Source organism: Heptranchias perlo, chromosome 2, assembly GCF_035084215.1.
Source record: "Heptranchias perlo isolate sHepPer1 chromosome 2, sHepPer1.hap1, whole genome shotgun sequence".
Lineage (NCBI taxonomy): Eukaryota > Metazoa > Chordata > Chondrichthyes > Hexanchiformes > Hexanchidae > Heptranchias > Heptranchias perlo.
Genome location: NC_090326.1, coordinates 111,980,971 through 112,000,612, shown reverse-complemented (window position 1 = coordinate 112,000,612; position 19,642 = coordinate 111,980,971). Strand labels below are relative to the sequence as shown.

Here is a 19,642-nt window from a genome sequence, read left to right as displayed (position 1 = left end):
GGCAAATGGAAACTTTGGTTTTGTATCTGGAGGCCTCGGATATAAAAGTAAGATGGTAATGTTGAACTTGGAGTATCGTGTATAATTTTGAAAATCCCATTTTAATAATGGAAGAAGTACAGTGTAGATTCACGAGGATATTACCAGGGATGAGGAGTGACCTGATAAGTTAGGGTATTTTTGCTGTTACTGAGCGGGTTAATTCCAGAAGATGACATCCTGACACTGACAGAAACTTGGCTCTTGGCCAATAGCACTTTCCCTCCCCAGAAGCTTCTCCAACTGGTTATATTTTTCACCACCAGCCCTGCCAAAATCATTGTGATGATGCAAAGTCGTCATCGCCCTATCTCACCTTGGCCTCCCTCCCTACTACTCTGGCATATTCTTCTCTTTTGAGCACCTTACCGTCTTCCATTTTCTATGCCTCTCTTAAAATTCTTATTCTCCACAAACCCTACATCAACTTGCTTAGCAAGATGTGCTCCCTTTTATCTAACTCAAACCAAGCAATTCCTCATCCTCAGTGATTTTTTAAAAACTTCATTCTCGGGATATGGGCGTCACTAGCTAAGGCCAACATTTATTGCCCTCCTCTAGAAGGCAGTTGTGAGCCTTCTTCTTGAACTGCTGCAGTCCATATGGTGACGGTACCCCCACAGTGCTGTGAGGTAGGGAGTTCCAAGATTTTGACCCTGCGACGATGAAAGTACGGCGATGTATGTCCAAGTTGGGATGGTGTGTAACTTGGAGGGCAACTTAGAGGTGATGGTGTTCCCATGCACCATCTGCCCTTGTCCTTCTAGGTGGTAGAGGTTGTAGCTTTGGGATGTTTCTTTACCTTAAAAGTGCTGTATAAATACAAGTTGTTGTTAGTCTTGTCAGGTGGTGACCTGATAGAGGTCATCAGGATTAGGAAAAGTTACAAGAAGGTAAATACTAATAGATTGTTTCCACTCTTTGGTAAGCCGGTTAGGAGAGGGCATAAATTTAAGATAATCACAAAAAGAATTAAAGGGAAGGAAAAAACAAATCCTTTTTCAGAAAATGATTAGGATGTAGAATTCTCTGACACAAACCGTTGTTGAAGCAATCCATAAATTCTTTCAAAAGGGAAATTGATAGTTGCTTGAAAAAGAGAACTATTAAAAGATATGTGGAATGAGCTGGGGAATGGGGTTAGGCTTGACTAGATCAAGTGGAGAAAAACACCAGTGCAAACTTAATTGGTTGAATGGTCCGTTTCCTGTCCCACTGTTGAAGATTTAGAATCATAGAATGTTACATTCTATCTCTCCAGTATTAGGGAAGATGGAGTCTGGATTGGATCCATTAACATGTACTGAGTCTAAGACCAGTGGATGGAATTTCTGCACAACCTGCTAAATAGGATTATGGTATTGTATCACTGAACAGATACAGGCATGGTAGAACATAGTTGCCAGTGGTAACAATAAGCCCAAGCTTTGATAATTCTCACTCTTCTACCAGCTTTTCTGGTGACATTTTCTGCTTGTATTACAGTGCAGGTGAAATCTGCACCTGGAATGTCGGCAGGGGTATTCCCAATCTCCTGCCGTAACAGCCATTTCCACCATTTCTGTTGGGTTTCCACCAAACTTCTGCTGAAGTTACAGCGGATGATCAGGAGAACTCTGTGGAAATTCTACCCCCGATTACTAAACTGAACTAAATACTGGTATCCAAGGAGAGATTGCAAGCTTTATAATGCAGCGATGGTTGGGCAGCTACATGCAAATATTTCTTAACAGTTATTGACTTGATCTCAGTAGGAACATAACATATCATTTCTTCACCAATAGGTTTGTTCTGTCTATATCGGCATGTAGTGATTCAGTTGTTGCTTAATTATCAAATGGTGGGTGGAAGGGTAACCACTCAGCAGTGGGTGGTGTCATTACCAAAGACAGCAACATTACTTTTCCCTTTCCCAGTTTATGTCTTGCCGTCCTGACAGGTGTTGCATTACTGGTTCTGACTCATTTCTTTGGCTTATGCCTCATTCCTGTGGTTTCTGTCTCAATCGTGCGCCTTGTGTCTCACTCTCCTGGTATGTGGCTTGCTGTCCTGGCAACTGCTTCTGTTTCTCTCCCCCTGTTGTTGCTTACTTTATTGGTATGAGCCTCATTGTCCTGGCTTCGGCCCCCTTCTCCTGGGTAATAGGAAGGAGTATTGATTGCAGCAACAGGGATCAAACGAAAGCTTTTTTCTATCTTATTACAGAGTGAGAAACAGGAGCAGGCCTTCCAGGCCATCAACTCTGTCTACCAGTTTGTTGGTATTGGCATCTCTAGCTTTTTAGTCCCAATTCCTCAGCCTTTCTCCATATCCCTTAATATCCTTACTTTCCAAGTAGCTATCTATTTCCTTTTTAAATGCTGTAATTAGTTCAGGCATCAATGGCCTTCTGGGGCAATACATTCCACATTCACACAACTCTTTAGTGTGGAAAACAAATTCTTGATTTCATCCCCATAGTCTAGATTCCACTATCAGAGGGAAAAGTCATTCTTTATTTATCTCATCAAATTCTCTTCCCTGTTTTAAATATTTCACTCACATTACTCCTTTACCTCCTTATCTACAGGGAATATAACCCAAATCTACACAGACGATTCCCTAATTGTGCATTCTAGGTACTAAATTCCACAATCCATTTTAAAGTTTTTTGGAGACCATGTGCAGACCTCATTATACACCCCAACCTTATTCAATCTTATTTATGTCAACAAATTCTACAGCGTTTCTGGCCTCTTCCCTCCTGTAGTGCTGCTTGCCCATATAAAATAGTTGCTTCTGGACTTCTGTGGTCTGCGCTTGAGAACTAGAATTCTTAAAATGTGTGATTGACAGTTTAGATAGCTTTGGAAGTTTGAATGTTTATGGTTTCTTTGTACTGAAGTTCGTGCATTATCTTTTTGCATTTCTGTCTGCTGCTGATACCTGTGCCTTTCAACAATACAAGACTCATTCTGAAAGAGACGTTTTCCCATAGCATTGCCGCTGACAACAGTTGCTTCCTCAACAGTGACAACAGATCTTAGCACAGACATTCCATTTGATCTGCCAATGGCTGTTATGGATTTGGAGGAGAAAGAGGAATTTAGACAGAGAGGAAAGAAAGGCAGACGCCCTTCCACCTCACGAGTCTGGCACACACTTAAACTCAGCCCAGGGCTCAAATATTCAGACCCAAGCACACCTACTTGGACGTGTCCAAGAGAACTGTTTTCGTCAGCTACAGTTCACAAGGGAGGCTGTCACCAAGTTATGATATCTATTGGTGCCTAATCAATGGACAAGATCTCAGATGGACAGTTCTGCCATTGCTGTGAAGGTCACCAGAGCCAGCGTTTCCTTTCAAATCATCACTGGTGACATTTGCCACATTGGACAGATTTTGGTCTGCCAATACATAAGGCAGATGCAAGAGTTTTCCTTCCACTGAGGGAACATTTTGGTCAATAGAAAATAAGCAACAGCATGATGGGGTGCAGCACTATTATCAGGTGGTAGGTTTCCCTGAATTTCAGGGCCTTAATGATGGCACGCATGAAGCCATCAAAGCCCCTAACAACATCCTTGTGCCAGATATAAATAGGAATGGCTTTTATCCCATCAACAACAGATGCTGTCTAACCACACAAACAGAATAATGTAGGTCAAAGTGTGATACCTTGGCAACAGCTACAATATCTTTGCACCAGTCCACTATTTCAAGGGAACAGGCAGACTAGGCGTCTGGCTGCTAGGGGGCCAGACGCCTGAACAGAGGCTGAAAGAAAATAAAATGAGGCACTTGCCGCTACCTGAATGCTGGTGGAATATATAATTGAAACAGAGATCTCGCTTTACAGCCGTCAGACTTATCAGAATCTGATGTATTCTGCATAATTTTCCAACACAGAGAGGGAAAACCTTTCACCCATGCGTCTAGGTGTCTCACCCTTCGCAGAGGAGGAAGAAGCCAAAATGGATGAGATTGATGTGCAGTGAGGAAGAATCAATTATTCTTTGACAGGACTTTCTTTTAAAATTTGTAATTGCTGCCATATCCAATATTTCTGTTCATATACTGATTCCTAGAAATTCTCTCCCTTTGCTAGTCTCCAGTATTCTCTGTACCTAACAACATAAGAACATAAGAAATAGGAGCAGGAGTAAGCCACATGACCCCTCAAGCCTGCTCCGCCATTCAGTAAGATCATTGGCTGATCTACCTCAATTCCACTTTCCCGCCCTATCCCCATATCCCTTGATTCCCTTAGTGTCCAAAAATCTATCGATCTCAGTCTTGAATAAACTCAACTGAGTATCCACAGCCCTCTGGGGTGGAGAATTCCAAAGACTCACAACCCTCTGAGTGCAGAAATTTTTCTGCATCCCGGTCCTAAATGGACGACCCCTTATCTTGAGACTATGACCTCTAGTTCTAGACTCTCCAGCCAGGGAAAACAGCCTCTCAGCATCTACCCTATCAAGCTCTCTAAGAATTTTATATGTTCCAATGAGTTCACCTCTCATTCTTCTAAACTCCAGAGAATGTAGGCCCATTCTACTCTATCTCTACTCATAGAACAACCCTCTCATCCCAGGAATCAATCTAGTGAACCTTTGTTGCACCCCCTACAAGGCAAGTATTTCCTTCCTTAGGTAAGGAGACCAAAACTGTACACAGTACTCCAGGTGTGGTCTCACCAGAGGTCTATATAATTGCAGCAAGACCTCCTTACTCTTACACTCAAATCCCCTTGCAATAAAGGCTAACATACCATTTATCTTCCTAATTGCTTGCTGTACCTGCATATTAACTTTCTGTGATTCATGTACAAGAATACCCAAATGCCTCTGGCTACCAACCTTTCTTAGTCTCTCACCTTTTAAAAAATATTCTGCTTTTCTATTCTTCCTCCCAAAGTGGATAATTTCACATTTCCCCACATTATACTCCATCTGTCATCATTTTGCCCACTCACTTAACCTGTCTATATTCCTTTGCAGCCTCTTTGCGTCCTCCTCACAGCTTACTTTCCCACATAGCTTTGTATTGTCACCAAACTTAGATATATTACGCTCGGTCCCCTCACCTAAGTCATTGATACATATTGTAAACAGCTGAGGCCCAAGCACTGATCCTTGCGGCCCCCACTAGTTACAACCTGCTAACCAGAAAATGACCCGTTTATTCCTACTCTGTTTTCTGTCCGTTAACCAATCCTCAGTCCATGCTAATATATTACCCCCAATCCCATGAGCCCTAATCTTGTGTAACAACCTCTTGTGTGGTACCTTATTGAATGCCTTTTGAAAATCCAAATATACTACATCCACTAGTTCCCCTTTATTTACCCTACTAGTTACACCTTCAAAAAACTCCAATAGATTTGTCAAACACAATTTCCCTTTCATAAAACTTTATTGACTCTGCCTAATCATATTATGATTTTCTAAGTGTCCTGTTACTACGTCCTTAGTAATAGATTGTAGCATTTTCTCTACTACTGATGTCAGGATAACTGGCCTGTAGTTCCCTGTTTTCTCTCTCCCTCCTTTCTTGAATAGCGGGGTCACATTTGCTACCTTCCAAGTCACGGAGAGCATTTTAGAATCTAGGGAATTTTGGAAGATAAAACCAATGCATCCATTATCTCTGCAGCCACCTCTTTTAGAACCCTAGCATGTAGGCCATCAGGTCCAGGGAATGTGTTGGCTTTTAGCCCCATTAATTTCTCCAGTATTTTTTCTTTACTAATCTTAATTCTTTCTTCTTTGGCAGTCGCTCAGGGTCAAGGATGACTTGCTTCCACTCCTGAAGGGTGGGTTCTGCGGTGGCCGAATAGTCCAATCCTGGAGCCGCAGACTCTGCCACAGGTGGGGCAGGTAGTGTTTAATAAGGCGGGTGGGTGAGACGCTCTGGATTCTGCGCGCTCTTTCCGCTGCTTACACTTGGCCTCCATGTGCTCCACTCGATGACGCTCGAGGTGATTGGCGCCTTTGTGGATGCTTCTTCTTCAGTTTGGGCATTCTAGGGCAAGCGATTCCCACGTGTCGGTGGGGATGTTGCATTTTTTTAGGGAGGCTTTGAGAGTGTCCTTAGAGCGTTTCCTCTGCCCTCCTAGGGATCGCCTGCCATTGCGGAGCTCGGAGTAGAGCACTTGTTTAGGGAATCTTGTGTCGGGTATGCAGACAGTGTGGCCCGCCCATCGCAGCTGGTTGGGCGTGACCAGTGCCTCGATACTGGGGATGTTAGCCTATCCTGCCAGTGGATTTGCAGGATTTTGCAGAGGCAACATTGGTGCTATCTCTCCAGGGATTTGAGGTGTCTGCTGTACATTGTCCATGTTTCTGATACATACAGGAGGGTGGGGACCACGGCTGCTCTGTAGACTATGAGCTTCGTGCTGGATTTGAAGTCTCGGTCTTCAAACACTCTGTTCCTCAGGCGTCCGAAGGCTACACTGGCGCATTGGAGTCAATGTTGAATTTCATCATCGATGTCTGCTCGCGCCGAGAGGAGGCTCCTAAGATATGGGAAATGATCCACGCTGTCCAGATGCTCACTGTGGATCTTGATGATTGGGGAACAGTGTTGTGTGGCAGGAGCGGGCTGGTAGAGGACCTTTGTTTTCCGGATGTTTAGCCTGAGGCCCATTCTTTCATACGCCTCAGTGAATGCGTCGACGATGGTTTGTAGCTCGGCCTCTGAGTGTGCGCACACGCAGGCGTCGTCTGCGTACTGCAGCGCGATGACAGAAGTTGGGGTCGTCTTGGTTCTAGCCTGGAGGCATCGAAGGTTGAACAGTTTCCCACTTGTCCTGTAGGTTAGCTCCACTCCAACGGGGAGCTTCATGGTGATGGGGTGGAGTGTTGCAGCGAGGAAGATGGAGAAGAGTGTTGGTGTGATGACCCAGCCCTGCGTGACCCCAGTTTGCACTCGTATTGGGTCTGTGGTGGATCCATTGGTGAGGATCACGGCTTGCATGTCATCGTGGAGCAGGCGGAGAATGGTGACGAATTTCTGTGGGCAGACGAATTTGAGGAGGATGCTCCACGATCCCTCATGGTTGACAGAGTCGAAGGCCTATCTGAGATCCAAGAAGGCCATGTACAGAGGTTGATGCTGCTCCCTGCACTTTTCCTGGACTTGTCGCGCGCTAAAGATCATGTCCATTGTGCCTCTTGACGGGCAGAAGCCGCATTGAGACTCAGGGAGGAGCTCTTTGGTTATTGGAAGGAGGCGGTTGAGGAGGATTCTCGCGATGACCTTTCCCGTGGCGGACAGTAGGGAAATCCCTCTAATTTCCGCAGTCGGACCTATCTCCTTTCTTGAAGATGGTCACAATTACGGCGTCTCTGAGATCTCCCAGCATGCTCTCTTCCTTCCAGACAAGGGTGATAAGGTTGTGTGTTCGTGTTAAGAGTGCCTCTCTACCATATTTTGGTACTTCAGCGGGGATTCCATCTGCATCGGGGGCCTTGTTGTTTTTCAGCTGTCGAATGGCTTTCTCGACCTCACAGCAGGCTGGGGTTGTGCTCAGATGGTGGCGGGTAGCATGTTGCGGGATGGTGTCAGGGGCACTTGCGTCAAGGACTGCATTTTGGTTAAGGAGGTCCTCGAAGTGCTCTCTCCAGCGGGCGTTGACTGCCTCTCTGTCTTTGATGCGCGCCTCTCCGTTTTTGGTTCTCAGTTGTGTAGGTCCCTGGGTACTTGGACCGTAGATGGCTTTAATTGCGCTGAAGAAGCCGCGCACATCGTGGTTGTTGGCGAGTTGCTGGGTCTCCTCGCTCTTTCCACCCACCATCTGTTCTTTAGGTCACGGGTTCTTTGTTGCACCTCAGCCTTCAGTTGCCTGTAGGCTTGTTTTCTCTCGCTCGAGTTTTGGTGGAGCTACCAATTCAGGAAAGCATTGGGTTTGCGGTCTAGGAGATCCTGGATCTCCTGATCGTTCTCGTCGAACCAGTCTTGGTGTTCCCTGGTCAAGAGACCGAGCGTCTCTTTGCAGGTGCTGACTATGGTGGCTTTTAGGGCGGACCAGACGCTGTGGGCACTCTGCGGCTCTGGTTCGTTGATCGACGCCAGGTTAGTTGTAAGGCGACGGCTGAGTAGGTCTTTCTTCTCAGGGCCTTTGAGTCCAGCGACATTAAGTCTCCTGCTGCAGAGTTTTTTCTGCCGCTGCCGGTTTGGGGCCAGGTTGATGGAAATGGTAGAGCTGATTAGTCGGTGGTCAGTCCAGCAGTCGGTCCCTCGCTCGGACGATGATGTAGTCTATTAGGTGCCAGTGCTTAGAGCGGGGAGTGTTGCCATGGGGTCTTGTACTTGTCCCTCTGGTGGAACAGGGTGTTCGTTATGATGAGGTCATGTTCTAGGCATTTTGTCAGGAGGAGGACTCCATTGGGGTTTACTTTCCCTACGCCTTCTTTGCCTAACACGCCTTTCCAAAGGTTTGCGTTCCTCCCGACTCTGGCATTGAAGTCGCCGAGGAGAATCAGCTTGTCTCCGTTTGGGATACGGGACAGCGATTGGTCATGGCTAGAGTAGAATGCCTCTTTTATCTCGTCGTTGCGTCTAGGGTCGGGGCATAGGCGCTGACGACTGTGGTGTGCTGCTTCTGGGCCAGGGTGAGCCGTAGGGTCATGAGGCGTTCATTTACCCCGCGGGGGATTCGTTGAGACGTCCAACCAATTTGTTTTTTATAGCGAAGCCGACCCCAAAGAGACAGCATTCTTCTTCTGGTTTGCCTTTCCAGAAGAAGGTGTATCCACCGCCTTGTTCTTTAAGCTGGCCTTCTCCTGCTAGCCATGTCTCACTCAGGGCGGCGATGTCGATATTGTAGCATCGATATTGTAGCTATGATGGCAGTGCGACATTCAGGTCTGTCGCTGTTGGGATTGTCCATAAGGGTCCTGACATTCCAGGTCCCAAAATTCATTTGGGTAGGTAGGGTGGGGTTGGGTGGAAGATGCCAGTGCGTGGATTCTTTTAACGTGGGGTGGTTGTTGCACATCAACCACCACGCGGTCCCAGCAGAGCGAGGTCTTGGCCCAATGACAGGGAATTCCGAGACGATTGGAGACCAGGCTCTGTTGTAGTACGGGGACTAACAAACACTCATGGTCCACCAATCCACTGGAGCAGCAGGAGCGGCGAGGAAAGAGCGGCAGCAGCGAGGACCCAACCTGGGCGAGGCCAAGCGGCAGCGCGGGGCCTACAAAAGGCCCAGAGGGAGCCGGGAGCAGTCGAAGCAGCGAGGGAGGAGCGGCAGCGGCGAGGACCCGACCTGGGCGAGGCCGGGTTATAAATATGAATTAAATAAAACATAATAATCTTAAAAATTAAGGTTAAAATAGACTAAATTAAAAAAGGAATGCATTTAAATTTAATCAATTAATTAAATCTGTTAAAAATAAATTAAAATTGGGTTAAAAAGTCACCGGAGCCACGGATAAAAAACGGCCCCTTCGATGTAGCTGGTGAATAAAATCCTGTTGAAGTGCCTGCTTGCGATGGGGGTGGAGGTGAGGACCTTCAGCATCGTCTTCGACAGCGAAGGGGTGAGCAGCTACTCGAGCAGCGACGCGGTGTCGGGGTATGTGCTGCTGGAGGTGAGCGACGAGCTGATGTTGGCGGCTCTGAGGTTGGACCTAATCTTAATTACTTTAAGGTCCTCACTCTCATTAGACCTTTGGTTCCCCACTGTTTCCAGCAAGATTTTTGAGTCTTCTGTTAATTGTATCATGTGATTTATATCAATTAGTGTTCAGGTGGTGTGTGTCAATTGGGGATTCTCTTGTATCCTTTTTTATATGAGAGCTGATCTAGGGGGATGTGTGTGTGTGAGAGAGAGTGGGATCTCTGTGAATAAAGGCTTGTAAGCAACTGAAGACAGGGCTCTAGTGTTTTATCCTTCACCACTCGGCTATCCAATTTATAACATTTTCTACTGTGAAGACAGATACAAAATATTTGTTTAACATCTCTGCCATTTCCTTATTCCCCATTATCATTTCTCCTGTCTCTGCCTCGAAGGGACCAACATTTATTTTCGCTAATCTCTTCTTTTTTACATACTTGTAGAAGCTCTTGCAATCTGTTTTTATATTTCTTGCTAGTTTACTCTCATATTCAATTTTCTCCCTCTTTGTCAATTTCTTGGTCGTCCTTTGCTGATTTCTTAAACACTCCCAATCCTCAGGCTTATTATTCTTTTTGGCAACACTGTAAACCTCTTCTTTTAATCTAATACTATCTTTAACTTCTCTAGTTAGCCACGGTTGGACCACTTTTCCCATGGAGTTCCTATTCTGAGGAGAATTTTTTTCACCCAGAGAGTGGTGGGGCCTGGAGCTCACTGCCTGAAAGGGTGGTAGAGGCAGAAACCCTCATCGCATTTAAAAAGTACTTGGATATGCACTGGAAGTGCCGTAACCTACAAGGCTACGGACCAAGAGCTGGAAAGTGGGATTAGGCTGGATAGCTCTTTTTCGGCTGACACACTCACGATGGGCTGAATGGTCTCCTTCTGTGCCGTAAATTTCTATGATTCTATGTTCCTTCAATGATTATTCCTCAAGGGAATATATATTCGTTGTGAATTATGAATTAATTCTTTAAATGTTCGCCATCGCTTATCTACAGTCATATCTTTTAATCTAATTTCCCAATCTACCTAATACCCCTCATACCCTTCAAATTTAAGACCCTAGTTTCAGACTTAACTACATCGCTCTCAAACTTAATATGAAATTCTATTATATTATAATCACTTTGTCCCAGAGGATCCTTAACTATAAGATTACTAATTAACCCTGACTCATTACATAATACTAGATCTGCCTGTGGTATAATATCCTCCTATTCCACTTTGAGGGGAATCAAAATATTAATTTAGCAGGTAATAGCCAAGGATGATTAGAGGCTTTACTTGTTTTCAAAATTCAACTTATATATTTTTTAAATAAAGAACTCAAACTAGGATGAGAAAGGATGGTGTGTGAGTGTGTGAGTGTGTCTTTCTATCTGTCTTTTGTCTACCTCATCTATCACTTACAGGTATCAGTAATTAGAATGTTTACATTTTTCATCAACAAAACACAAGTAATAATTAGAGGCTGGGGGGAGGATAATCCAGTGCTGCTGCAACAGCCAGAAAGGCCAAGATAGCCTTTTTGTGTCAGTATCAAGGTGGCTCACAGAATGTCTAAGGCGTGCACGTCCTCGGGGCACTGAGCCTCCAAATTCAAAGCTTTTTCAATTGAGGTATTACTAATTGTAATCTAGCAAAGGAGGGCCCAGCTTTTTAGCCCGTGGAAGGAGGAGGCCTTAGTAGTGAGTACCACCTCACCCCAATTAAAGAATGCCTTCTGAAATCTGAGTTGCATTCCATATGATGGTATGCAGAGTGCCTTCACTTTATCTACTTTCTTCTTAAAAGGGAAAGCCCGTAACCAAAGTCAAAGAGATATCACGTCAATGTCCCAAAGCTCCTGCTGCAAATCATCAATCAGCCAACTCAGAGCCTCTTTTCACTGTAGGGGAAGTAGGAGGCTATGATTGACAGGGCATATAAGAGTAGGCACCAAGGGGCACCACAATGATTTTAAACAGTAAGAAAGTTGTCAAATTTGTTGTCAGTGATTATGTTTTTTCACTGCTGAAATTTGTGCAGAATCATTTGGAGCAAGGTGGCAGAACGCCTGCGCAAAGGAGTAGCAGAATGATCTCCAAACGGAAGCTTTTGCAATTTGCGGAGGAAAGCTCAATGTCAGCAAGCAACTGAGTTGCAAATGTTGCTAAATGGGGATCATGATGGCAGTGCTCATTTGGCAGTGGGCTGACATCTTAGTCAACTGAAGGTCTCATTCATGAGCTGTGCCCGCAGCTGTCTGGCAGCTGAACTATTGCTTTGTAAAGAGTAGCCTTCTAAAGCATAGCAGGGATGAGTGTGTCATGATGAAGTAGCCATGCCAGGATCTGCAGAGGGAGGCATGGGTACCAGTGGGCGTGGGGTAAGAGGTCACCTACGGGGTCTGTTCAGCCTGGAATCTCTGCAGTGCTCATCTGCTCTTTCTTTACTTCCTTCTCAAAGCAACGGAATGGATAGATGCCTAAGGGAGCCCCCAGCAGTTGGTAAGGCCCAGCCTGCATGATTAAATTTAAAAAGCATTGTTAAAAAAAAATCTTAAAAGTACTGAAAAAAATTACAACACGTAAGCAGGGCATTAGACCTAACCAGTTCATGTCAGTGTTTAACCTCTATGCGAGCCAATAATTCTAATCACAGTCTATGTATATATTTCTATTGTAACTCAAAATGGCAAAAGGTGGGAAGTGGTGTTCCACAGGGATTGGTGCTGGGGCCACTGTTGTTCACAATTTACATCAACGATTTGGACTCAGGAATCGGAAGTATAATTTCAAAATTTGCAGACAACATGAAATTGGAGGGTGTCGTTAATACAAAGGAAGAATGCGTTAAAATGCTAGAAGACTTTAATAAACTTGCAGAATGGGCATGTAATTGGCAAATGAATTTCAATATGGATAAGTGTGAGGTGGTGTATTTTGTAGAAAGAATAAGGAGGCCGCATATTGTTTGGATTGTAAGAGTCTAAATGGGGTAGAGGAGCAAAGTTTTCTCGGGTCAGATATACAAATCACTAAATGTAGTGATGCAGATTAATAAGGCCTAAAAAAGACAAACTAAGCACTGAGGTTCATTTATAAAGGGATAGAATTGAAAAGCAGAGAAGTTATATTAAACTTGTATAGATGTAAGGAGTCTTACAACACCAGGTTATGGTCCAACAGCTTTATTTGGAATCACAAGCTTTCGGAGCTTTCCTCCTTCGTCAGGTGAGTGTAGGATGCTGTGCATTTACGGAATCCTACACTCAACTGACGAAGGAGGAAAGCTCCGAAAGCTTGTGATTCCAAATAAAGCTGTTGGTCTATAACCTGGTGTTGTAAGACTCCTTACATTTGTCCACCCCAGTCCATCACCGGCATCTCCACATCAAAACTTGTATAGAACCTTGGTTAGACCACACTTGGAGTATTGTGCACAGTTCTGGTCTCCATATTATAAAAAGGATATACAGGCATTGGAGAAAGTGCAAAAAAGATTCACAAGGATGATACAAGAACTGAGAGGATATACTTATCACGAAAGGCTGAACAGGCTGGGACTTTTTTCTCTAGAGAAGAGAAGGATGAGGGACGACCTGATAGATAATGATAGGATTTAATAGCGTGGACATAGAGAAAATGTTTCCGCTTGTGGGGGAGTCCAAAACTAGAGGTCATCAATATAAGACAGTTACTAATAAATTCAATAGGGAATACAGGAGAAACTTCTTTACCCAAAGAGTGGTAAGAATATGGAACACGCTACCACAGGGAGTAGTTGAGGCAAATAACATTGATGCATTTAAGGGGAAGCTAGATAAGCACATGAGGGAGAAAGGAATAGAAGGGCATGCTGATAGGGTTAGATGCAGTAGAGAGGGAGGAGGCCCATGTGGAACATATGCCGGCATAGACCAGTTGGGCCACATGGCCTGTTTCTCTGCTGTAGACTCAATGTGAAAAGATTTTAAAATTTGAAACTTTCATTCAGGCTTCTCTAGTTCCCTTCAAGCCTTCAACAATGGAACCCACTACAAACAGGTCAGTTGCCCTGAGATTTTTTTTTTGCCACTAGCCACTAAATGGAAGGAGAAGGAAATGACTTGCTCCACCAAACTAATCCCCTTCTGCCATCATTTGTATGTGACAAGGCAAGGACACAATGGCTTGAAAAGTCCTTCCCCCAGAGAAGGGGAAGGATAATTACCTATGCACTCCTGTTGTGTGGGGAGTCAACAATAGGCCTCCTTTTTCATTTACCTCTTATTAACACTCCAGGCGGATTCCTGGAGGATAATTTCGGCGTATGTCTTTCTTTGTCCCTCAGCTTTATATGCTTTCTGAAGTTTATAGCTTATATCATGTTTCTTCTCTTCTTTCTCTCACACACACAACCTTTATGTTTCAAAAAAATTTCAATGTAAATTTTACCTGGATTAAACTATTTAAATTGGTTCACTAGTTTTTCTTTGAATAATTTTACAAAACAACTAAATAGATTTTGATGATTAGCATTGTGTTAGCGGCACCTCTTCCTCATCTACGTGCTGCCCCGTGGCAACATCATCCAAAGATATGGGTGTATGCTGATGACATCCAGCCCTATCTCTCTACCGACTGTTTCAACCGTTTCCATTGCTTATGATGTCAGACTGCTTGTCCGATATCCAGCCTTGGATGAGCTGCGATTTCCTCCAGTTAAATATGGGGAAGGCCAAACCCACCACGATATTTGTACCATTGCCATCGACGCCACTCCCCTCCCTGGCCACTGTCACAGGCTGAACCAGACTGTTCGTAACCTCAGTGTCTTATTCGACTCCGAGTTGAGCTTCTGACCCCATATCGTCTCTATCAGAAAGATCACCTACTTCCATCTCCGTAACATCACATGCCTTCACCCTGCCTCAGTCCATCTGCTACTGAAACCCTCATCATGCCTGTGTCACCGACAATCTCGATTATTCCAATGCTCCCTTGGCCAGCCTCCATCCTCTTGTAAATTTCAGCTCAACCAAAACTCTGCTTCCCGTATCCTATGCCACACCAGGTCCTGCTCACCCATCACCCTGTGCTCATTGTCCTACATTGGATTTTGATTTCCCAGCACCTCCAATTTAAAGTTCTCATCCTTGTGTTTAAATTTCTTTATGGTCTTGCCCCTTCCTATTTCTGTAATCGTCTCCAGCTCTACAAATCTCGCCCCCCCCCCTCCGACCCCCAACAGAAGTCTGTGTTCCCCAACTCTGGCCTCTTGTGCATTTCCCCCTCCTTCGCCCCACCAATGGCACTCGTGCTTTCAACCGTTTAGGCCCAGCACTCTGAAATTTCTCTCCCTAAACCTCTCCGTGGAGTCAGGGTGCACGTGGATGGGAACTTGCAGCTCCAATCTGTTCAGCCCACCTACATTCATAATAGCAATGCTGGCAAGCAGCAAACCTAATTGAAATTTATTGCATTTTTAAAATACTATTTTTTATTGACAGTTTGTTGATTGTAGCCATACATTTTCGTTCTGTTGCTGATAACAGCAGTGAAGGCTAGCCTGCTGAAAATACATTTGAATACATAATAAAAATCTACATTAGTAGACTAAAGGTTAAACAGATGTTTGGATATCTACTTTAGGTGAAATAACATGTGCTTACATCTAAGTGCTTAATGTTTGTAGTCAAAACGGCTTAACTGGTCTAATGTTGAAAAGATAAATGGAGCACTGTTTACATCATTTACCTGGGTCTCTCCAACCTATCACTTATCTATCGAGAGTTCGACTCCTGGGGTTAGACTTTTACTGGGCAGAAACATAACACAAGCACCCAATAAATGGTGGGCAAAAGCTTACCGCCCCGTTCTTGCCTCTGATCCAACCAACGTCAACTTCAGAAAGGCCAACCGCTGGACAGCCAGAACATCCATCCGAATCAGGCAGTAGGCCCTTGTACTATGTTGTACATCAGACCCCGATTGCCATTTTGAGACACAACTGGGTGGAACGTGCACCCTGTACGCTCTGCCCAGTTTCACCTGGCGGTCCAGCCAAAGGGGAGCCAAAAGGATAAGTTCTTAATTATTTTTGTGGGCCCAGGAGGAATGGGAGCGTTCCTCTGGGATGTACAAAAATAAGGTGGAACATTGCTGCACCGGGTTCCTCTCCGTCCGCAAACGGCCCTCCCAGGATCTACCTTGATGCTGGCCGATCACCGCCCGATATTGAGCCGGTGTGGAGCCAGTGAGCTATGGCAGGGTGCTTGTTTGATGCCCCGCAGCCTGCCGGCCATATGGTAATAAGGCCCTGCCATAAAATGGATGGGGCCTGCTGTTAGCATTATCGGGTGGCTGATCAGCGGGCTCTGCCAATCAATCGCCCGATGGTTAAAATCTATCCCCTGGAGTCTTATTATTGGAAAAAATCGATATTGTAAAATTAAAACATTGTGTCTGAGACAAATCAAGTTGTACTTTTTTTACTTTTGAGTACTCTGGGCATGTTACTAACCCATAGCCACTTATATGCAACATATTAAATGTGATTTGGGTTAGAGTCTGCCTTAAGCCATTGCAGTATTAAAAAGATGGATCCTAAGGGGGTACATTTCCAAGCTGGCAGTTGGGCAAGATTCTTGCTGCCAACGCACACTCGGGAAATTTAGATTTAAATCTTATCACACCTCATCTATCCTAAGCTATGAACTTTTTAAACTTTTTACAAAGATTACATCAAAGCTACTTTCTTTAAAAAAGAACTTCAATCCAGTTCAAAAATGCTTCATAATTAAAAAGAATCACTTGCACTCAACTGCTCCCTGCTTTATTCAATGCAATTAATACCTATGGATCCAGAAGATATGGCCTAGATTCTCTGACCCTCTGCCCCCAGTGACGCAGAATGCACCTGGCCACATGTAAGCAGGCGTACGTTAACAACATGAAAATAAGGGAACTACATCCTCTAACATATTCCCTGGCATTTGCGTCATTAGAACATTGGACACAGGGGTTGCCTGTTTGCCCAGGCGGGCAGCATTCAGAAGTTGGCACAGAGATCCTAAGAAAGGATCCAGCAGGCAGGACCAGTTACAGATGCTCACGGAAATGTGCTTGGCACGGGCCGAAGGAAAGATTTGTAAAAAAATGTTTTTAAGTTACCATTTCATCAGCCGCTTGGAGGCTGCGGGCATACCCGCGCTGTGGGAGTCCACCAAGGTGTGCCACTATCATTTTCTGTCCCAATTTCAGCGGCACTCCACAGCAGAGGCCAAGGAGTCTGCCCCTAGTGTGCAAATAACCCCGGAATTGGGAATCGGCTGGGGTCAAGGACACATCTCAGCAGCAGGCAGAAGTCCTGCCCTGCCAGAGAAACACCCCAATCGAGCAACTGGAAAATCCTTGTTCCTATGTCCAATCACTCTTTCAAGCTGAGTTAGCTGATCACAGCCAGGGTAGTGGTAGGGGCACTGCAATTAGCCTCAGTGCTTATGATTAGTAAATAGGAAGTCAGAAATGCGCATATGTTTATTATTTTACAACAGTGACTACACTTCAAAAGTACTTAATTGGTCGTGAAAGGCGCTATATAAATGCAAGCTCTTCTTTTGTTCTATCCGTGGACATCTGTTGAGGAGAAGATCACACTCAGCTGCTATACTCTCATGGTCAAGTGGCCTGCCGACACTCAGTTTCTGGAGGCTCACACATGAAGAATGTCTGCTTGGGTGAGGTACTGGTAGGTGCTCAGCAGATGTGGAACCAGACCCCAGCAAGATGTTAAGGCTTTAAGGAGCGGAAAAGACAAGAGAAGAAAATTAACAGTATATGGAGGAAGAAAATAAACAAAAAAAAATTTGCTGAACAACTTCAAACTACATGGAACTTAATAATAAAGCTAAAGTATTAAAGTTGTGTTAGTGTGAAAATCTGTTGGCATCTTCCTTCAAATAAAAGGCCCCAAAAATCCACAGGTCCCAAAAATCTGCAGGCTGCAATCCTGGTGGTTACATCCCCGCTGGAGATGGCAGAGCCAGTGGGCACATTATTTATATGGAGTCAGTGGGTGCCAGTGTCAATACAGGTGCATCTCTGGTGCCCATCTGCCCCATGTGGCTGTAAAACCCAGTGACTGCCCACCATCGACATGGAGGTGATCAAACTCCCCCTCCTGAGAGTCCATAATGTAATGGAGTCAATCGCAATGATTTAAAAAAATACTTACCTTTTCTTTGGGGTCCAGGCCACTCCCCTCATCTGAACCCCCCAGTGGGAGACACTGTGCCCTTCTGGAGGCTGGTACACCTCATCTCACTCGGTGTACCAGCCTCCAGTAGTAGGCTGAGTCTGAATGAGCTGAGGAAGTGGGAGCGCCTTGTGTAGGGAACCCCCGCCCCAGGTACACCCCTAGGGCCATCCCCAAGGTTACTGTCCTTGTAAAGGGTGGGCAAGGTTCTGCCCCTTACAAGGCTGACCAGGAAATCCCAGAATCGGGGCACCTAGCACAACCAGGTCCCTGCTGTTTCCCAGTGGAGCTCCTGAGGAAACTCAGGGCCGCAGTTTTTTCGGGGCTAATGGGGTAGGTGGAGGAGGAAGCTGGGGCGGGAACTGATTATGTTGGGTCTCTGCCCCATTAGTTCCTGTGCCTTGGGTTCCTCAGCCAAATGGGGTGGGAGCTTCTTGTTATACGCAGGTCAGTGTCTATGCCAATGACATAACAATACAATTGTAAACAATTTTACAACACCAAGTTATAGTCCAGCAATTTTATTTTAAATTCACAAGCTTTCGGAGGCTTCCTCCTTCGTCAGGTGAACGATGTGATCGTTCACCTGACGAAGGAGGAAGCCTCCGAAAGCTTGTGAATTTAAAATAAAATTGCTGGACTATAACTTGGTGTTGTAAAATTGTTTACAATTGTCAACCCCAGTCCATCACCGGCATCTCCATATCATAACAATACAACAACACTAGGCCCTTGGGAAATAGGAAGTACTACTGACTGATGTATAAGAATATGCTAATACTGTTAATACTGTTCTTGTTTCTTTTTCTGCACTGTTCCAGGGCGCACACTTGTTTCAATCGCTTGGACCTCCCGCCATATCCATCATATTCTATGCTACATGAAAAGTTGCTTACAGCAGTGGAAGAAACCAGCACTTTCGGACTTGAGTGAAAGAAGCGCTCACTTCTCATGACGAGTTGCACTGCTGCAGTGAACAAGAGGCATCCTTGTCTTTATAACATGAGAAGCACAAATGTGCATGTGCAAAGAGGATGCCTCATATGTAAAGTATTATGGACAGCACTTCCTGAATTGTGAATTGACTGAGAAAGGAAGAAAAAAAACATTGATGTTGAACTATTGTAACTATTTCCTGCTTGGTTTCATTTTTTTTAATTTTTGTAAATAAACATTTCTCCTAAATGAATGGACTATAGACAATCTCATGCAATTAAAGCCATTTTTTTCTTGGCAAGGCCACTTATTGTTAAAGGCAACTAATGTAACCTCATTAGCACATCTTCACAAATTAATGTGTAAGAGCCATGGATTGTATTCAAATTCAATTGCAAATTCACAAAGAGGATCTACCTTTGATTTGTGGAATATTTTATGGAATTTCACTGTCAGACAAGTACATATTAATTAGCTGATTGGCTGGTTTGAAAGTCACATGATACTCAGGCTGCACTTCCTGTACAATCATGCTGCTGTATAAGAATGTCAATAAAACTAATTTGTTATGCCACAATATTTATGGTGTTCTCGTTAGGCAGTCCCTCCTCAAATTGTCCTAATCAGTTGCCTATACAATGGCTATTATCATTGTCAGGTACAGACAGACGATGGTGGGTCATTGCAGATCTCACTAGGAAATTGTTGTTCTAAAAACTACAATGGGAATTAAGCTAGATATTATCAAAGAATGGTGTGTTGTTTTTATTATTGGCTTTAGTGAAAGAGCTGCTTGTTTAATAATTTTTATGGCACCAGGTAAGATT

The 19,642-nt window shown here is 44.5% G+C and overlaps 1 protein-coding gene across 1 annotated transcript in view; it reads left to right on the top strand.

Annotated features, from left to right (window-relative positions):
* Window positions 1-19,385, top strand: part of LOC137332346 (E3 ubiquitin-protein ligase HECW1-like) — a 316,523-nt gene extending 297,138 nt beyond the window's left edge. The window contains exon 27 of the mRNA XM_067996100.1: window positions 18,701-19,385. Within this exon, the coding sequence (XP_067852201.1) occupies window positions 18,701-18,812 (112 nt within the window). The 3' untranslated portion in view covers window positions 18,813-19,385. The remainder of the gene's footprint in view (window positions 1-18,700) is intronic.
* The last annotated feature ends 257 nt before the right edge of the window (window positions 19,386-19,642 follow it).